Source organism: Ictidomys tridecemlineatus, chromosome 11 (genome assembly GCF_052094955.1).
Source record: "Ictidomys tridecemlineatus isolate mIctTri1 chromosome 11, mIctTri1.hap1, whole genome shotgun sequence".
Classification (NCBI taxonomy): Eukaryota; Metazoa; Chordata; class Mammalia; order Rodentia; family Sciuridae; genus Ictidomys; species Ictidomys tridecemlineatus.
In genome coordinates this window covers 123,692,874-123,711,806 of record NC_135487.1, presented here as the reverse complement: position 1 = coordinate 123,711,806, position 18,933 = coordinate 123,692,874, and the positions used below count along the sequence as shown (strand labels likewise).

Below are 18,933 nucleotides of genomic sequence, written 5' to 3'. Positions count from 1 at the left end.
TGTGTCACTGCGTTGTGTCTGAGCACTGTTGGTGGCTTCACAGAAGTAGTTTCCAGAATGTTCTGGAGTCACAGAGAGACTGAGGGATGCTCCTCCTCTATAATGGGCCTCTCTGCTCCCCAGGGTGACATCCTCATGATAAAACGTGTATGTGATGGGGAGGGAGCCTCCCAGGGCCTCGCAATGAAGCTCCATCACATCCCCCACCACAGGCTGGATACTGGGATTCTTGAGGGTGAAGACAGGGCGGGACACTGGAACTGAGGGAGGAAAAACAGTCATTAGCCTTTCTGATTGAATATATTCTTCCACACTAAAGACATTTGAAACGGGAATTTTTAATGACCTTGTGACACAAATGAGAGCTCATCCTTTACACATTCTCAGAACCTTATTCAGACCTCAGGAAACACTGACATGTGTGCAGTTCTTACCTGTGGTTTGGAGAACTGAGATGTACAAACTCAAGCATATTTGAGGAATCTGAAAACAGATGAAATTGAAACCTGTGCATCTGATAAGGATGAAGGGGGGAAGGAGAAACGAGTCCAAAAGAAAACGAAGGAGAGGAGAGAGCTGTTGCATATATAACCAGGGATGGAATTGAGTCAGGGCTACATTAGAAACAGGACTCACAAAAGGATGAGCATTTCAGTGTATTTGCTCATTTTTATATTTATTTATTCACAAATTACTGAATACAAGGTATCCATAAGTTCCACAATGGCTGTATCTAATGGATATTCAATGGTGAGAAAGACATAGACCCTGCTCTCCGAGTTTCAAAAGCAGAAGAAACGGTAGGTAGGAATCGAACAAAAACAGAAATTTAGACTCAAAGCATTGATAATTGACACCAAAGATCAGGTGCTAAGAAAGATTGAATACTGGGAATGGATCTAGCACAGATGAGTCAGGGAAGCTTCTCATGGCATTAGAAATTAACCATGGGAAGAGGGAGGAAAGAGGAAAGAGGAAAGATGAAGCAGGTAGACAGTATGTGCAAAGGTCCTGGGCTGGCAAGAAGGTGGGCATAGGTGGGGGTAGCACTGAGGGAAGGCTGGAGAGCCAGGCAGGGCTTCCCACGCCATGCTGAGGATTTTGATCCTTCTTCACTAAGCAATGGTATCAGAATTCTGACCTTGTTAGGCACAAAGGACTGTAGTGGGGGCAGAAGTGAAACTGAGGGGTAGTTAAAAGTCACTGAATGACGAAGGCTCTGACTAGGGTGGTGGCAATAGAGATAGAGAGGATTCAAGAAACACCCCTCAGCTTCTGCCTTGTGGATTTGGGTGGAGCAAGTGTGATGAGCAGTGGATGGAGCAGGATCAAGCAATGGTGTTTCTAGCTGTGAGAGAAATGGAGCAAGTCAAATGCCCACGGAAGGAGCCTATGAGGAGGGATGCTTAGAGTCGTGAGTGAGAAAGGGATAGTTGGTTTCCTGAAGGTTCTGAGGATGCATGAGAGGATGGAATGTAGAGATCAAATGGAAATGTTCACTGACACCAGGAGAAGAGTCCCCTGCTCCACACCTGGGGGAAAGGGGGCGTAGTTACTGACTGGGTGGAGAGAGAGACAAACACTCAATTTGATGGTAGGAGTCAGAGGTGTTCTTGGCAGATGGATGAGGGAGGGAGAAGGAGAGTGATTGAACTGGGAGTTCTGTTGAGGTCTGAGGACAGTAGTGACAGAAGGAGTTGCTGGAAGGGCAGGAGGTCATGGTGAGTAGTAAGGGCTTGAAATGGTCTTTTAGGGTTGGATGCCTGTGTTTATGTGGGGTGGATGATGGACGTGGGAAAAGGACAGGCCATGGTGTTGGTCACGGACATAGACATGTGATCATTAGAGTCATGGAAGGATGGCGGGATGTAAATGGCCAAGGGACTTAAATACATGGAGGTCTTTGGTGATCTCTGTGAGACAACCTGGTAGTTGAGTCTTTTCTCAAATTTAGCGATGGTGAAGCAATGGGTGGAGGTGGATCAGTGAGATGTGACCAGATCTCAGCTCATGACAGTGGGACTTGGTGATATTGCTGAATGGAAAAGGGCATGTAAAAAAGCAAGAGTGAGAAAGTTGGGAAATTTCCTAGCAGGGTTCTTCGATGGGAGCCGAAGTTTTTCTGGCAGAAAACAGGAGAAGCTAGGGAGAAATATGTGAGGTTTCATAACAATGGCTGCAGAGCATTGCTAGTAAGAAAAGTACAGCTAGAGAAAGGAAGGTACAGCTGGAGAAAGGAAACTACAGCTAGAGAAAGGAAAGTACAGCTGGAGAAAGGAAAGTACAGATACAGAAAGGAAAGTACACCTGGAGAAAGGAAAGTGCAGCTAGAGACAGGAAAGTACAGCTAGAGACAGGAAAGTACAGTGAGAGAAAGGGAAGTAAAGTGAGAGAAAGGAAAGTAAAGTGAGAGAAAGGAAAAAACTGCTAGGCGAAAAAAAAGTACAGCTGATAAAAGGAAAGTACAGCAGTTGAAAAAAGTACAGCTGGAGAAAGGAAAGTACAGATAGAGAAAGGAGAGTACAGCTAGAGAAAGAAAAGAACAGCTGGAGTAAGGAAAATACAGCTGGAGAAAGGAAAGCACAATTAGAGAAAGGAACAAACAGGTAGAGAAAGTAAAGTACAGCTCGAGAAAGGATAGTAGAGCTAGAGAAAGGAAAGGACAGCAGGAGAAAGGAAAGAACAACTAGACAAAGGAAGGTACAGTGAGAAAGGAAGGTGCACGCTCCTCCACCTGTGGAATCCAGGCACACCTGCTCTCCATGTGGCTGTGAGGCAGCAGGCCTGCCATGACAGCCCCCAGGGGGTGCTTCTGTGGAAACTGAGCTCCAGTCTCGCCTACTGGGGCTGGTGGGGCAATGGTCTGTCCCTTCTGCTGCTGTTAGTGGGAAAGACCAACTTACTTTTGACAGTGACTGTCATTGTGTCACTGCGTTGTGTCTGAGCACTGTTGGTGGCTTCACAGAAGTAGTTTCCAGAATGTTCTGCAGTCACAGAGAGACTGAGGGATGCTCCTCCTCTATAATGGGCCTCTCTGCTCCCCAGGGTGACATCCTCATGATAAAACGTGTATGTGATGGGGAGGGAGCCTCCCAGGGCTTCGCAATGAAGCTCCATCACGTCCCCCACCACAGGCTGTGACATGGGAGCCCTGCATGTGAGGACAGGACGGGACACTGGAACTGGGGGAGGAAAAACAGCCATTAGCCTTTCTGATTGAATATATTCTTCCACACTAAAGACATTTCAAACAGGACAGTGATTTTCTTGTTTTCTAATGACCTGGAGACACAAATGAGAGCTCATCCTTTACACATTCTGAGAACCTTATTCAGACCTCAGGAAACACTGACATGTGTGCAGTTCTTACCTGTGGTTTGGAGCACTGAGATGTACAAACCCAAGCATATTTGAGGAGTCTGAAGGGATGAAATTGAAACCTGTGCATCTGATAAGTCAAAGGATGAAGGGGGGAGGAGAAACCAGCTCAACAGAAAGTGAAGGAGAGGAGAGAGCTGTTGCATATATAACCAGGGATGGATTTGAGTATGAGCTACATTAGAAACAGGACTCACAAAAGGATGGGCATTGCAGTGTATTTGCTCATTTTTATATTTAATTATTCACAAATTACTGAATACAGGATATCCATAAGTTCCACAATGGCTGTATCTAATGGATATTCAATGGTAAGAAAGACACAGACCCTGCTCTCAGAGCTTCCAATGCAGGGGAAATGGTAGGCAGAAACTGAACAAAACAGAAATTTAGAGTCAAAGCATTGATAATTGAGACCAAAGATCAGGTGCTAAGAAAGGTTGAATACTGGGACTGGATCTAGCACAGATGAGTCAGGGAAGCTTTTCATGGCATTAGAAATTAACCATGGGAAGAGGGAGGAAAGAGGAAAGAGGAAAGATGAAGCAGGTAGACAGTATGTGCAAAGGTCCTGGGCTGGCAAGAAGGTGGGCATAGGTGGGGTAGCACTGAGGGAAGGCTGGAGAGCCAGGCAGGGCTTCCCACGCCATGCTGAGGAATTAGATCCTTCTTCACTAAGCAATGGTATCAGAATTCTGACCTTGTTTGGCACAAAGGATTGTAGTGGGGGCAGAAGTGAAACTGAGGGGTAGTTAAAAGTCACTGAATGACGAAGGCTCTGACTAGGGTGGTGGCAATAGAGATAGAGAGGATTCAAGGAATACCCCTCAGTTTCTGCCTTGTGGATTTGGGTGGAGCAAGTGTGATGAGCAGTGGATGGAGCAGGATCAAGCAATGGTGTTTCTAGCTGTGAGAGAAATGGAGCAAGTCAAATGCCCACGGAAGGAGCCTATGAGGAGGGATGCTGAGAGTCGTGAGTGAGAAAGGGATAGTTGGTTTCCTGAAGGTTCTGAGGATGCATGAGAGGATGGAATGTAGAGATCAAATGGAAATGTTCACTGACACCGGGAGGAGAATCCCCTGCTCCATACCTGGGGGAAAGGGGGCGTAGTTACTGCCTGGGTGGAGAGATAGACAAACACTCAATTTGATGGTAGGAGTCAGAGGTGTTCTTGGCAGATGGATGAGGGAGGGAGAAGGAGAGTGATTGAACTGGGAGTTCTGAGGACAGTAGTGACAGAAGGAGTTGCTGGAAGGGCAGGAGGTCATGGTGAGTAGTAAGTGCTTCAAATGGTCTTTTAGGGTTGGATGCCTGTGTTTATGTGGGGTGGATGATGGATGTGGGAAAAGGATAGGCCATGGTGTTGATCATGGACATAGACATGTGATCCTTAGAGTCATAAAATGATGGTGGGATGGAAATGTTTAAGGGATCTAAGTACATGGATGTCTTTAGTGATCTTTGTGATACAGCCCGGTAGCTGAGTCTTTTCTCAGATTTAGCGATGGTGAAGCAATGGGTGGAGGTGGATCAGTGAGATGTGACCAGATGCTCAGCTCATGAGAGTGGGACTTGGTGATATTGCTGAATGGAAAGGGGCATGTAAAAAAGCAAGAGTAGGGGTCTCGGATGGGACCCAGGTTGCTCTGGCAGAGGTGCAGGAGAAGCTAGGGAGAAATTTGTGGGTTTTCATAACAATGGCTGCAGAGCACTGCTATAAGAGAAAGTACAGCTAGATTAAGAAAAGTATAGCTGGAGAAAGTAAAGTACCAATAGAGAAAGGAAAGTACAGCTAGACAAAGGAAAGTACAGTGAGAGAAAGGAAAGTACAGCTCGAGAAAGGGAAGAACACCTATAGCAAGTATAGTACAGCTTCAGAAATAATTCTTCAACTAGAAAAAGGAAAGAACAGCTCGAGTAAGGAAAGTACAGCTAGAGAAAGGGAAGTACAGGTGGAGAAGGGAAAATACAGCTGGGAAAAAAAGGTACAGCTCGGAAAGGAAGGTGCACGCTCCTCCACCTGTGGAATCCAGGCACACCTGCTCTCCATGTGGCTGTGAGGCAGCAGGCCTGCCATGACAGCCCCCAGGGGGTGCTTCTGTGGAAACTGAGCTCCAGTCTCGCCTACTGGGGCTGGTGGGGCAATGGTCTGTCCCTTCTGCTGCTGTTAGTGGGAAAGGCCAACTTACTTTTGACAGTGAGTGTCATTGTGTCACTGCGTTGTGTCTGAGCACTATTTCTGGCTTCACAGAAGTAGTTTCCAGAATGTTCTGGAGTCACAGAGAGACTGAGGGATGCTCCTCCTCTATAATGGGCCTTTCTGCTCCCCAGGGTGACATCCTCATGATAAAACGTGTATGTGATGGGGAGGGAGCCTCCCAGGGCCTCGCAATGAAGCTCCATCACGTCCCCCACCACAGGCTGGACGCTGGGATTCTTGAGGGTGAGGACAGGACGGGACAATGGAACTGAGGAGAGAAAACATGTTAGCTGACGTTAGTGTCTTCTTAAAAAAATTTCAAACAGTTCCCCATTAAAATAATGTTAAATTTACAGAATTATATAAAATAAATAAGAAACATTCTATCATTTATCTTATTTTTATTTTTCAGAGATTTCCTCAGTTGCATATGTGTTAATAACTTTCTAAGCCGTTTCTATGTACAAATATACTTACATCAACACATAAATACAGTGAAAACCACAGGCAGTGGATCACAATACACACTCTTCCGCAACCTGCTTTCTGCCTTAGCAACCTACCCTGAGCCTCTTTCTGTGGTATTTATGAATGATCTGCACCATTCACTTAAAAGAACAAAGTTTATATATATGTATATATTTTTTTAAGAATTTTTTTAAAGGTGGACACAATATCTTTACTTATTTTATTTATTTATTTTTATGTGGTGCTGAGAATCAAACCTAGTACCTCACAAGTGCAAGGCAAGTACTCTACCGCTGAGCTGTAACCCCAGCCTCAAAGTATATTTCTTTATATACAATAAAGTGCAACTCTTATGTATGTAAAATTTTGTACAGATATTACCTACTTTACAAACCTTGGAATATTCCATTGTGTTTATTTACTATAATATACTTAAGCAATTCTTTCTGAATGAATGTTTAGGTCATAATTTAAAAATATTTGTGTAGTACTGCATTAAATGATCCTGTAGATATATCATTATATATTTGTGCATGCATTAGGATAAATTCTTAGAAGTAGAATTTCTTGGAGGAGGTGTTTGAACAGTTTAAATAATGATAAATTACTCTTTAAAACGTTGGACCAGTTAACACCTGCACTAGGGGAAAATAAGTATCTGTTTCCTCATACCTTTTTCAGTTAGGTTTATATTTATTATTTATTCTCTTTTTCTAGTCACTTCACTTGAATAATTCACTCATTCTCTCCTGTGTGACTCTACAGGCTGCCAGTTGGTTTTCCATGTAACTTTACTAACCCATTAATGAATTTCTAAAAATACTCAGAAATGATTTATAAAGTGGAAACTTTGAAATTTGTTATTAATTTTATAAAACATTTTCCATTTTAATTACTGACATACAGTAATTGTGCATATTTATGGGTACAGTGTGACATTTTGATATTGTATACAATGTGTAATGATCAGATCAGGGCAATTGGTGTGTTCGTCGCCTTAGATGATTATTTGTTTGGAAGCAACATTAATTTAAAAAAATTGTCAAGTCAAATTCTTTTTTGTTGCTCATTATGAAATAATAGTGATCACAAGAAAATAATTGTTATTTTACTTCCTCTCCTGCTTCTGACCAGATGATTTTTCTTCATTACACATATATTTTCTAAATTTTCAGTGTTTGTAATGGTTTTCTTTCTTTTAACGGATTTTTTAGTTGTAGATGAACACAATACCTTTATCTTATTTATTTATTTTTATGTGGTGCTGAGTTTTGCCCAGTGCCTCACACGTGCTAGGCGAGCGCTCTACCACCGAGTTACAGCCCCAACCCTGGTTTTCTATTCATAACCATAGTTTTCACAATTGGTTGGCCACTGTTTCTGCATCGAAATATGTGGTTTTTCAACCTTGTGGTACAATATTCTCACCTGAATATGTGTTAAAAAATATTGTTTCTCAAGTCTTACTTGAGAAATTCTGAATTTAATATTTTTGGAGAGGAGCTTAATGAGAGGATTTTTGCCAAGTTCGCAGGTGATTCTCATGTGCAGCCAGGGTTGGGAAACCCTGATCTACTAGGTTCAGTCTGTATTTTCATATCACGTTTCCCTCGTTATATGTCCTTTATGTTGATTCACATCTTGAGGGGCTGGATTTTCTCAAGAAGTAATTTTTTTTTTCAAGAATGGTTAAAGGGCACTAAATTCCCTGAGTTTCTGCATTTTTTGACAGTGACTTTTCAATTTGATATAAAATTCTCCGTTCTCATGCCTCTCCTCGAGGTCCAAGTCTGGACACCACACTTCTCTCTTTGGCATCCACTACTGTGCAAAGTCAAGGACCAACTGGATATTTTTCTTTCTGAGATGACTGCTCATTTTTTCCAAAAACCCTCTCTCTCACTCCACCCGCTTCCTTTCCCCTCTGCTTCTCTTCTCTCTCTTTCTTTCACACACACGCGCGCGTGTGCACACACACACACTTTAATTCTGAAGTTCAAAAACTTAATTGAAGATAGTCTTATGTACATGCTAATGTTTTCTTCATTTTAGGAAATTTTCAAATTACATCTTTGAGTTTAGTTTTTCTCTTCAGTGTGGTTTTCTAATCTGTTTTTGAAATCTGTTATTTATTTTTAAAAATGTTTTTCCACTAGAAGCATTTAATTATCCAAACATGGGGTATCTATTGTCTGCTTTCCATATTATATTTTTGCCTCTTTTTCTGTTTTGCATTCTGTATTGTTTTCTCATAATGATTCTTCATTCAATTAACATTTTTTAGGGGTATCTCTTCTATTCTTATTGCCTTACATTGGATTTTATTTCTAAAACATCTTTGTAATTTTCTTTGTTTCTCCCAAGTTCTGCTGAATGGTTTTCTTATCTCTTCTTATTATTTTATCGTCTTATCATCTCTTCTTTGACCTCTTTAATTTATTTTTGAACTTTTTTTGAGTCCATATTTTCTCTAATTGTATTGAGACTATCTAGAAGAATTTGAGAGTTTTTTTCCTGTTTTCTGTAGCAATTCTTCTTCATAAAAGTACTATGTCATCTTCTTTTCTCCTTATAATTTTAAAAATTTTAATTGACATAGTAATCATATCTATATTTGGGGCATAGTGTGCTATTTTGATACATGTATACGGTCAGGATCATTAGTTAATCCATTACCTCAAACATTCATTATTTCTTTGTGTTGGGAACGTCAAAATCTTCTCTGCTAATTATTTTGAAGTAGACAGTTAGTTGTTGTCAATCATAGGTACCCTCCCAATGTGCTATAGAACATTAGAAATATCCCCCCTTTCCAAGTGCACCCTCATTAACCATCTTCTCCCCCGACCACTTCCCAGCCTCTGATAAACACTATTCTATTCTTGCACAAGAATAGAAGAGTTCCAAATGCCCAGTGTCACACACTGTTAGGCTCAGGGAGGTAGGGAAGACCTATACCACGAGGTCCTGTACTCTTAGAGCTTATATCCCACTGACATTGAGGGAGACAGACAAGGAACAGGAAGTAGAGAGGATTTAGATATTGCTAAGTGTGAGGACATAATAAAACATTATAATGGGTTAGTGGATGCATTAAGGCTGGGGGCTCTGGTTTTGGAATCGTCATATTCTTTCCTTTCACATCCAGTCCTCTGCAGACCTACTGTGAGAGCTGTAACTGCTTGAGACTTCTTTGGAGAAATTATGGTGTGGCCCAATATTTGCCCGCATGGCGGTGCTTGCAGCTGAACTACGAGTGTTAGGGAGAAACAGGTGAAGCATCTGTGCATCAAGTGAAGAAAAATTGGCTCAGAAGACGGAGGGCACAAAGTGATGATTTGTGAAAAGAAATGTGTTGGGTAAAAGCTGGGGGGGTCTCTGAGCTGTCATAGGGTCAGGTTGAGCCAGGGATGGATAAGCCCTGAGGCCTGGGTTTGCTGAGTGTCGAGAAGGGTGTTAGGCTGACCGTGATAGGAAGCAGGAAGGTTCCCGCAGACTTGTGAAGGGGCCTGGGAGAGAGGGCTCTGACCGGGGATGGGCTTAACAGGAACTCAGGGCTTACCCAAGACGGAGAGCCTCACAGCTGCACTGCGCTGGGGACCATATCCGTTATCAGCAGTGCAGTAGTAGTTCCCAGAATGCTTTGTGGTCAGAGAGATGCCCAAGGATGCTCTTCCTGTAGAGGGGGTTGAGCTGCTGCCCAGGGAGACAGACTCATGATAGAACTTGTACAGGATCGGGGGAGAACCTCTCTGGACTTCACAGTGAAGTGTCACCCGGGTTCCTTCCAGGAGCCAGTTCTCAGCAGGGCTGAGGGTGAGGACAGGCCGAGACACAGCGGCTGAGGGAGAGAAAATGAGTCAACCGTCACTTCTGCCTCTTCCCTGTAATTGCCATCTGTGGCCAGAGCAAACGGCCAGACTCTAGTCTCTCCTGGCCCTCAGGGTGGTCCAGCAACCTCCCAGGCTTTCCTCCCATCCCTCCCCATCCTCCATCTGGTCTGCTCCTGTCTATTCCTTCTGTGTCAGACCCCTGCCTCTTCCCTCCTGCCCCCCTTGACAGGTGACCTGCCCCCCTTTTGCAGAGATGAAGCCCTTGGGGAAGAAGTCGCTTATCTTGGTGCCACCAGACCCCCATCCTTACCCTCATCAGCTCTTGGCTCCTCCCCTCTGCTCTGTGACCTTGGAAGAGTTATTCCTTGGGTCAATCCAAATAACAGAGACAGATTCTCTAGAGATGAAGTGTATGGGAGACCAGCAGAGCACAGCAAGGGGATACACAGGCATGAAAACTAGGAACCTATCCAAGGAGGCTGAGGCAAAGGGGAGTTTTTAGGGGTGAAAGGAGGAGAATTACATAAGGTGGTTCTGAAACAGTAACCCTTGACTATACAAATGAATAATAAGGGTGGTGTCTGTCCAAGATAAAATAGTTGTTGGGCAAATGCTCATAAAAAATATTTTTTTTGTGCAAGGGTACAATGATCTTTATGCAAGGCTGTGGTTCTGGAGTCATTTTATGAATAGTTGTTGTTATCAGGCGTGCATGCATGAGTTCCCCCTCCTCATAACTTCCTGGCTTAGTTTGTTTTGCCTAGGACTTGACGAAAGTGACTCCATTTTGATTCTGACTGCCCAAGGTGGGTTCTCCTGTTTCTTGACCCTGTGCATACCTGTCTCTATCCTGGATATAAATTCTCTGCCTGCATCGGCTTTCTCCAAACCTCATTTGGAGTTGTTTGATCTTGTTGGACCCTCTTCATGTTAGAAAAGCAACAAAACAATATAATAGCAACCTTGCTTGCGCTTAGTGTTTTCTCTCTCCTCTTTCCTGTGGACAGGCTTCTAGAAGAGATGACCTACATTTACTGACTCTCTGCTGTACCTCAAACTCATTTCTTGCTTATTACCACTGGTGTTTATGCCAAATCTACTAAAGTTGAGGTTTCCTGTTTATGAATATAACAATAATGATGCTATTCATAATAACAAAAGATACTTGCTATTATGACAGTAGAGTTCTTTTAACTATAGGTCTGGCATATATGTGTCTCTTGTCATGTGTAATATGTAGATATTTACATGTGTGAAGACATTAACCATCAAAACCATTCCCTGAGGTAAGCACTGTAGCTGTTCCTATTTTACAGATGAGGAAACTGAGGCTCAACGAGGTTGTCATACAGGTAATAAGTGGTGAGGCAACAGTCAAACCCTGGTACTCCGGTTATAGCCTCTGTTCTACCAAATAGGACTCTGTGGCTAAATGCAGAGCCTGAGGCTGGATTCTTGTCTTCCATCACCTCCAGCTTGGCCTCCTCTGAATTGGCCCACTATCCTTTGCTTAAAGCAGGATCTTGGTTTAGTGTCTGTGTGAACCCTCTCCTAGCATCTCGTCCCTCAGCTGGGGCCCTTTTGGTGTCCTTTCTCCTCAGCTGAGACCGGCCTGGGGATTCTGCTCAACAGTACCTTCCCTTTTTGGGTTCTTACATCTGCTCCCCGTTGGTCCCCAAACTGGCTGTTCTACCATCCATTCTTCATCCTACAGCTGCGGTGATTTTCCCCAGCACTAAAACTCCTCCTGCATCCCAGGTTACCCTTTTGCATAAAGCCCACAGGCTTTCCTAGTGTGGAGGGCCAGGCAGGCCCAGCCGCCCTCCCTTCCTCATCCTCACTCCCAGTCTTCACTCCATCCTGCGGCCAGTGGGTCTGACCTCCTGCTGGCCCCCCGAGTATTGGTTCTTTAGCACATGCCTTTGCCTGGAACCCAGCCTCTCACTTCTCCTCCCGCCCTCCCTTTCTTTTCCTGAAATGTTCTCTTTCATCTTAGGGTCTCAACTCACACAGAAGGGGTTTTCAAGTTGCCTTAGTTCTCCTAAGAAAATGCCTCTCGTCTCCCAAGTCAGATTGGTGGGCCTTGCAGGTTTGCTTCTGCCACCTCCAGGTATTTCTGTCCCTCAGGTTGACGTTTGTCCTAGGACTCATCTGCATCTGCTATTAGACCCCAAGATGGGTCCACGTGGCGCAGCCTGATGTATCCTTAGATGTCAGTGCAACGCACCCACAGGCAATATGAGGTACATGGGCCACCACAGAGCACTTCGAATGTCTCTAAACACCTTTGATAATGGTATCCCTGTCTCCAGTTTCCTGGTCTCTGAATGTTAGGGACACAGACTCTTTATCTCTGCCATGTGAGATCTCTCTGCAGGGTTCCCTGGTCCTTTCTTTCATAACTTGCACATCTATTGTGAGAGGGACTGGGTTCTGCCTTCTCTTCCAGAATGGGTCTGTTGTATTAGAGGAGGTCAAATCGAGGCTGATTCCAGACTTCACCAAAAGTGGACTCTCTGCTATCAGTACAGTCCCAAAATCAAACTGTCTCCCTAAAAATGGGGCCTGGAATTTTGTCATGTGGATGGCCCAAAACTGACATTCAAGTCTTAATAGAGTCCATTTGAATTATAGGAGAACTACCTTCAAGAGCCTTCAGGTCATTAGACCAAAAAAACCAAGGTCACGCTGTCTCCTGACCTGTGTCCAGCCCCTCCCTTGACTCTGCCTCCTCATACCACTGCCTAATCAACTCTTAAAAATGCTCCAACAAGAGGGACATTTTAGATAACAGGGATCCCGTCTATATCTTATGCTGCTTGATACACTGATTGAACAAATGTCTGATAGTAAACTAACAAGCAATACCTCTGGGCTCTGGAAACTGATTTTAGAGCAACTGTCTGATTTTCCTCCCGGAGGATCCACAGGACAAGTAGAGAGAAAGGGAGAATTGGGGGTTCTTCCTGGTGAGGGGCCAGGAGAGAGAAAGCTGTGTGACATCCAAAGGTGTGATGTCACCCAGGCTGCACAGGCAGCAGGGGGGATGGCTGGTTTGGAGAGGGGAGTGGAGAGTACATCGGCTTTTCCCAAGGAAAAAGCACAGGACACTGGGAAGTGGGAGCACATTTGTGGAGGGGTCAGAGAGAGGGTGGGGTGAATGGAGGAAACCACGGCTTACTGGCGACCGACAGGCTCACAGCCTCACTGCGCTGGGGACCATATCCGTTATCAGCAGTGCAGTAGTAGTTCCCAGAGTGCTTTGTGGTCAGAGAGATGCCCAAGGATGCTCTTCCTGTAGAGCGGGTTGAGCTTCTCCCCAGAGAGACAGACTCATGATAGAACTTGAACAGGATCGGGGGAGAACCTCTCTGGACTTCACAGTGAAGTGTCACCCAGGTTCCCTCACGAACTCGGTTGTTAGGAGGACTGAGGGTGAGGACAGGCCGAGACACAGCAGCTGAGGAGAGAAAATGAGTCAACCGTCACTTCTGCCTCTTCCCTGTAATTGCCATCTGTGGCCAGAGCAAACGGCCAGACTCTAGTCTCTCCTGGCCCTCAGGGTGGTCCAGCAACCTCCCAGGCTTCTCTCCCCATCCCTCCCCATCCTCCATCTGGTCTGCTCCTGTCTATTCCTTCTCCGTCAGACCCCTGCCTCTTCCCTCCTGCCCCCCTTATCAGGTGACCTGCCCCCCTTTTGCAGAGGAGATGATGTCCTTGGGGGCACTTCATTAGGGTAGGGCTCCGGGCTTTGCCCGTGGCCATTCTCTGACCATCTCTGTTTACATGTGTGCAGGGAGGGTCCCTGAAGATCCGTAAGTCAAGGGCCTGGTCAAGAGACGTGGCCCTAGATCAGTCCTGACTCTAACATCCTAATTGTTCTGCTTTTTCATTCTTAAGAGGCACTGAACGTTGCTTAAACTGCAAAGGGATTGGTGAATATGAAGGGCGCAGACATATTCCTCACCACTGAACGTTTTCTTTAATCTCTATGTCTGAGAGTTTCCAAAACCTCCCACGGCCCACAGCCCTTTCTGTCCTGAGCTCTTTCCTGCTAGACTCTGACTAACTCCTGGAAGGCTTCTCAGAGCATTGGATGCCAATGTCCACTCCCACCCGACTGCCTGTGGTCTGCACAGAGGACCCCTGTGTGCAGTTGGTAATCCATTCCTTGGATGACACTCAGCAGCACTCGCCTTTCCGTGGCTTGATGGTCACCGTCCTGCTGGTAAAACTTTTGTGACTACTGTTGACGTTACAGTAATAGTCCCCAGCATCTCTGTCTGTCACCATGGAGATCTTGAATTCTGCTTCTGAGGATGTGTGAATCTTCGTTTCCTTCCCCAGCTTGACTTTATACCAGGAGAACGTGATGGGCCCCGGAAGCCTGTCTACTAAGCAGATGAGCGTCAGCTTCTTCCCTTCAAACACTGGTCCTAAGGCTGGGTCAGTGTGAATTTGGACCTTGACAGTAATTCCTAAGTAAATTAAAAAAATGTATAGACGTGAGCCTCGTGGCAGTGGGGTGCTCGTGGACAGAGGAGAGTCACAGGCTGGAAATGGCAGAATCCGCTGATTCCCTGTATGAGGTTAGCCTGGACTGGAGTTACCTTGTCCTTGGGAACAGGGAGACGGTTGGAGAGGCTGTGGTCCCTGCTTGCTAGGGAGGTCCTCTACTTCCTGATGTTCTTGTGGAGAGTCCAGCCTAGGAATAGAGTTAGCCCCGTCCTCTATCCTGCTCTCATGCCCACCCACACCTTGATAGAACATGGTCAGTCATCCCAGAGGTGATATCTGGTGCCCAAACAGCTGAGTAAAATGACCAGGGTGTGCAGGGGGCAGGGAGACTTGGCATCAAAGGAGACTGTCCTGGGGATTCAGTGACAGCAACAGCTAATTGGAAAGGAACACTGTTGACGTGCTTAGTAGGCTTGCCCTTGAGCACACCCTTCTTAACCTGTCTAGCACGTGACACAGGAGGTCAAAGGACTGGGGGCCAGGACGGTCCCATCTAGGAGGCTCATCTGTGATGGGCTTTCGATCGTGATGTTGGCTCAGGGCAGTGCTTTTTGAGTTATCCTCAGGGCTTTAAGAACAAAGGAAGATCATTAAACCGAGGGGGAGAAGAACCTGAGGCTGGGGGAAAACTTTGTCAGGAATTATTGCGTTTTAACTATTGGACCATAAATCCCCTCTCCACCTTTGCTGGACTGTTTCTCCTTAAACTAGTGACCCTAAAAAATTCTGCTTCCTGGAACTGCAAGATTAATAGGATTTAGTCAGTTTAAAAGAAAGTATCATTGAACTTTTGTTTTTCTTAGGCATAGGGATGAATTTACAAGAAATGCTATCACTTTGGTTCCCGGCTCACTCAGGAAATTGGGCACCACAGACCACGTGTCCCTTCCTAATGCTTAAATATATTTTCCATGAGACAGACCAAATTTCATAAAGGGAACCATTGGGCCATTGGATGAGAGTCATGCTTGAAAATGTCTACAATTTTAGAAACTTGGGGAAAATGAAAATGGCACACCACCATTCCTAGGGACATGAAATTGGAACCGTTTATTCCCCAACCTTTTGTCCTTGGGTTTCCCTGTCTTTCCGCACTCTGCTCCAGGCACCTAGTGTTCCAAGTCTGTCCATTGGCTGAGCAGAGTCCAGGCAGCCCAGCCATGGCTCATGACTATAGACCGAGCAGGAAACACAGGGCATCAGGGAAGAGAGCTTTCAGAGAAGAAAAGAGTCGTATCTAAAGGCAGCGAAAGAAAACTGAGCCCTGTCTCTCTTCCTGGACTTTTTTTTTTCTCTAAACTCTTCTAAGATGTCCACAAGAGTTGAGGTCTCTTCTGTCACACAGCTCCCATTCTCACACGTGGAAGAAGCACGTTCCACACGAACCAAACTGATGTGCGATTGCACACAACTCTCCCAGTCCCGTCCCCTGTCCATCCCAGGACCCACTGAGACTCACCCCTCACAGGGATGGAGATCTTCCAACTCTCTTTCAGAACGTGCGAATTCACTCTCTTTGCCTGGCACCAGTAGGACCCTGAGTCCTCTGTCCCCAGGGCGGGAATCCGGAGCTCTGGGGAGCTGCTCCAGCCTGACCCCAGAACCTGACCATCTCTGAAGAAGCAGAACTGGAGCTGGACATGTGACCTCTCTGGAGGGAGCTGAGTCTGACAGGCCAGGGTCACTGGACTTCCCTCCGTGGGCTCAGAGGAGCTGCTGCTCAGCTCGGGACGTGGAAACAGCACTAGAAAGAAAGATCACAGCAGTCCCCAGAAGAGTGAGGCTTGGAAAGGCACCGGAGGGAACAGTGCCTCTGTGGCACCAGCACTTCTGAGTTCTGCCGTCCATCAGCACAAACAGCACAGTCGCACTTTCTCTCACGGGCACCCCAGCCCACCCTCTTCTTCCTAGTCTACCTCTGCAACCTCAGGTGCCCTCCTTCTCACCAGCCCACTCACAAAACAATGAAAGCCTTACTTCGGACTTGGATGCTGACTCTATTGGAAGAAGCTGTACAGCACGTGTGCATATAGCCACCACAGTGATAGTGACCATTGTGCGCCAGATCGGCATCATCAATGTGCAGATCAGAGCTATTATTAGGTAACATCAGGCTTTCACCGTTCTTAAAAAATGCTACAGTATTCAGTTCCGTTTTTGCTTGTGTCCGACACCTTAGAAGCACGGAGTCTCCTTCGAACACATAAGGTGGACCCTGTAGGATCAGTGGAGCTGGAGGAAAAATAAGAGCAGTTATTTGGTTCATCCCACTGTTTCCTCTTTCTCTTCATTATTATTCCAAGGATTCTTAAAATACTTATCACTTCCCCCCTGGGAAATAAAATGAACATATGCAATTGAGAAAAGCTGGAAAGTAGAAATGTAAGTAAAAAGTATCTACCATCTCACTGCCCGGAGATGCTTCCAATTGTTTTTCTTCCGTGTTCAAATATGTGAGCGTCTCTGTGTATTTTTTTCTCCTTTATCGAATTGGAATAATATTTATATATTTGATAAATTGCCCTTTATTTACTATATCAGAATATTTTCCCTCATTACTGAGCTTGATTTTCAATGGGGGACAGTTTTCTTTTAGGGGCAGCATTGTAATTCATTTAATGAATCTTCGTCTCTTGGTCACTTAGGGTCTTTCATTTTGGGGGATGTATATTTATGATCCCTTTAATAGGTAAATGTTTAAGAGGGAAATTGTTATGTTACTACACTGTTTCCTTTTTCACTAAATTAAAGGGCATTGTAACTGGGATGATATGACTTCAACTTTATAGCAGGTGGTCTTAGGACAAACAGGAAATTCTTCATCTATAGCTATAAATGTGACAAATCATTATGCCACTTGTTATTTCAAATAAGTAATATGGCTTAAAACTACACACCTTAGTGTATAGGAACTGTTCAAATGAATTTCAACCCAAATTTTCTTTCACCTGAGCAGCTTATAAAACATACTCATTCTTGGACTGCACTCCCATAAGTTGTTTCTTTTGAAATACTGAGGAATAAACCCAGACCCCTGTACATTCTAGATAAGCACTCTACCACTGAGCAACATCCTCAGCACTTTTAAATTTTATTTTGAGACAGGATCTTGCTAAGTTTCCCAGACTGGCCTTGAATTTATGACCTTCCTGCCTCATTCTTCCAAGTAGCTGTGATTGCAGGCATGGGCCCCTGTGCCCTGCAAGTCTACACATATTGATTCAGTAAATATAAGGTAGGGCCTGAGTATGATTAAAGACCTTCCCAGACCCCAGCATCATGGTGCATGCCTATAATCCCAGTGGCTCTGGAGGCTGAGGCTGGAGGACTGAGGGTTCAAAGCAGTCCTGGCAATGGTGAGGTGCTAAGCCACTCAGTGAGGCCCTGTCTCTAAATAAAATACAAAATAGAGCTGAGGATGTGGCTCAGTGGTCTAATGCCCCTGAATTCAATTCTCAGTACCGACTTCCTACGAAAACAAAGCAAAACAACACCAAAAAAAAACCCCAAACCCAAAACCTTCCCAGGCTTTCTGACTGAGGTCAATTTTGAAAACCACAGGGTTAGCTGGGCATGGTGGTGTATGTCTGTAATCTCGGTGAATCAAGAGACCAAGGCAGGGGGAATGCAAGTTCAAGGCCAGCCAGAGCAATTCAGCAAGACACTGTCTCCAAACTAAAAATAAAAAAAAGGGATGGGGATGTGGCTCAATAGTAGAGGGCCCTGGATTCCATTCCCTCATACCCCAAACAAACACCCCCCCACACAAAACCATGAAACTACAACACCCCCTTTCCACACCCTGCCTGGGAGTGAAGACCTTAATTCACTCTGAAGAAATGGTAGTGTCAGGGTCATCCATAACCTTTAGCTGTTATGTGGCAATGATATCCTTCTGGATACACTACTCGGAGTCTCGGCCCATTGGGCTACATGAATTTTATCTGGATAGTATCAATTTTCTTAATTTTTAGGTTCAAACTTAAGAAGCTAATTCTGTTCCCTGTCTGGTTACACACAGAGCCTGTGAACACCCTCCTTGTTTTACTATAATGTGGATCAAAAATGTCCATTCAGGAGCCGACCCAAGTGAATAGTGTCAGCAGCCTGAGAGAAAATGGTCTGAAATAATTTCTAAGGTTTTTATTTCTTTCACTTCTGTCTCACCTGTAGAGAATTCCAAGTGCACAGGGTCGCTCACAGGCAAGTCATCAGCCTGGCATCTGTAGTCTCCAGATTCACGAGCCCTTAGGGTGCTTTTTGGGGTTCTTCTTAATACTTTTTCCTTAAAGTACCATTTTGTTGTCCATGGGGAGTGGGAACTAGATCCTTTGCAGGTCAGATCTATGCTCTCTCCTTGGAATAAAACGGTCCATGGAAATTCAAGGGAAATTATGGATTTGGATGGAGTTACTGAGGAGGAAGAGAGAGTAGCAAAGAACAATGTGAATTCAAGAGGATTCACTGCGATGTCTGTGGTTAGTTACCTGTGGTGGAAGTGGGTCATGGGAAAATGACCCTCACCCCTGTCATCA

The 18,933-nt window shown here is 44.9% G+C and overlaps 1 protein-coding gene across 1 annotated transcript in view; it reads right to left on the bottom strand.

Annotated features, from left to right (window-relative positions):
- Positions 1–18,933, bottom strand: part of LOC144368740 (Fc receptor-like protein 5) — a 28,815-nt gene that overhangs the window by 6,304 nt on the left and 3,578 nt on the right. Inside the window, exons 3-10 of the mRNA XM_078027854.1 lie at positions 18,566–18,811; positions 16,376–16,630; positions 15,742–16,142; positions 14,729–14,837; positions 14,077–14,310; positions 13,062–13,340; positions 9,610–9,888; positions 208–260 (exon numbers count right to left, since the gene is read on the bottom strand). Coding sequence (XP_077883980.1) covers positions 208–260; positions 9,610–9,888; positions 13,062–13,340; positions 14,077–14,310; positions 14,729–14,837; positions 15,742–16,142; positions 16,376–16,630; positions 18,566–18,811 — 1,856 coding nt within the window. The remainder of the gene's footprint in view (positions 1–207; positions 261–9,609; positions 9,889–13,061; positions 13,341–14,076; positions 14,311–14,728; positions 14,838–15,741; positions 16,143–16,375; positions 16,631–18,565; positions 18,812–18,933) is intronic.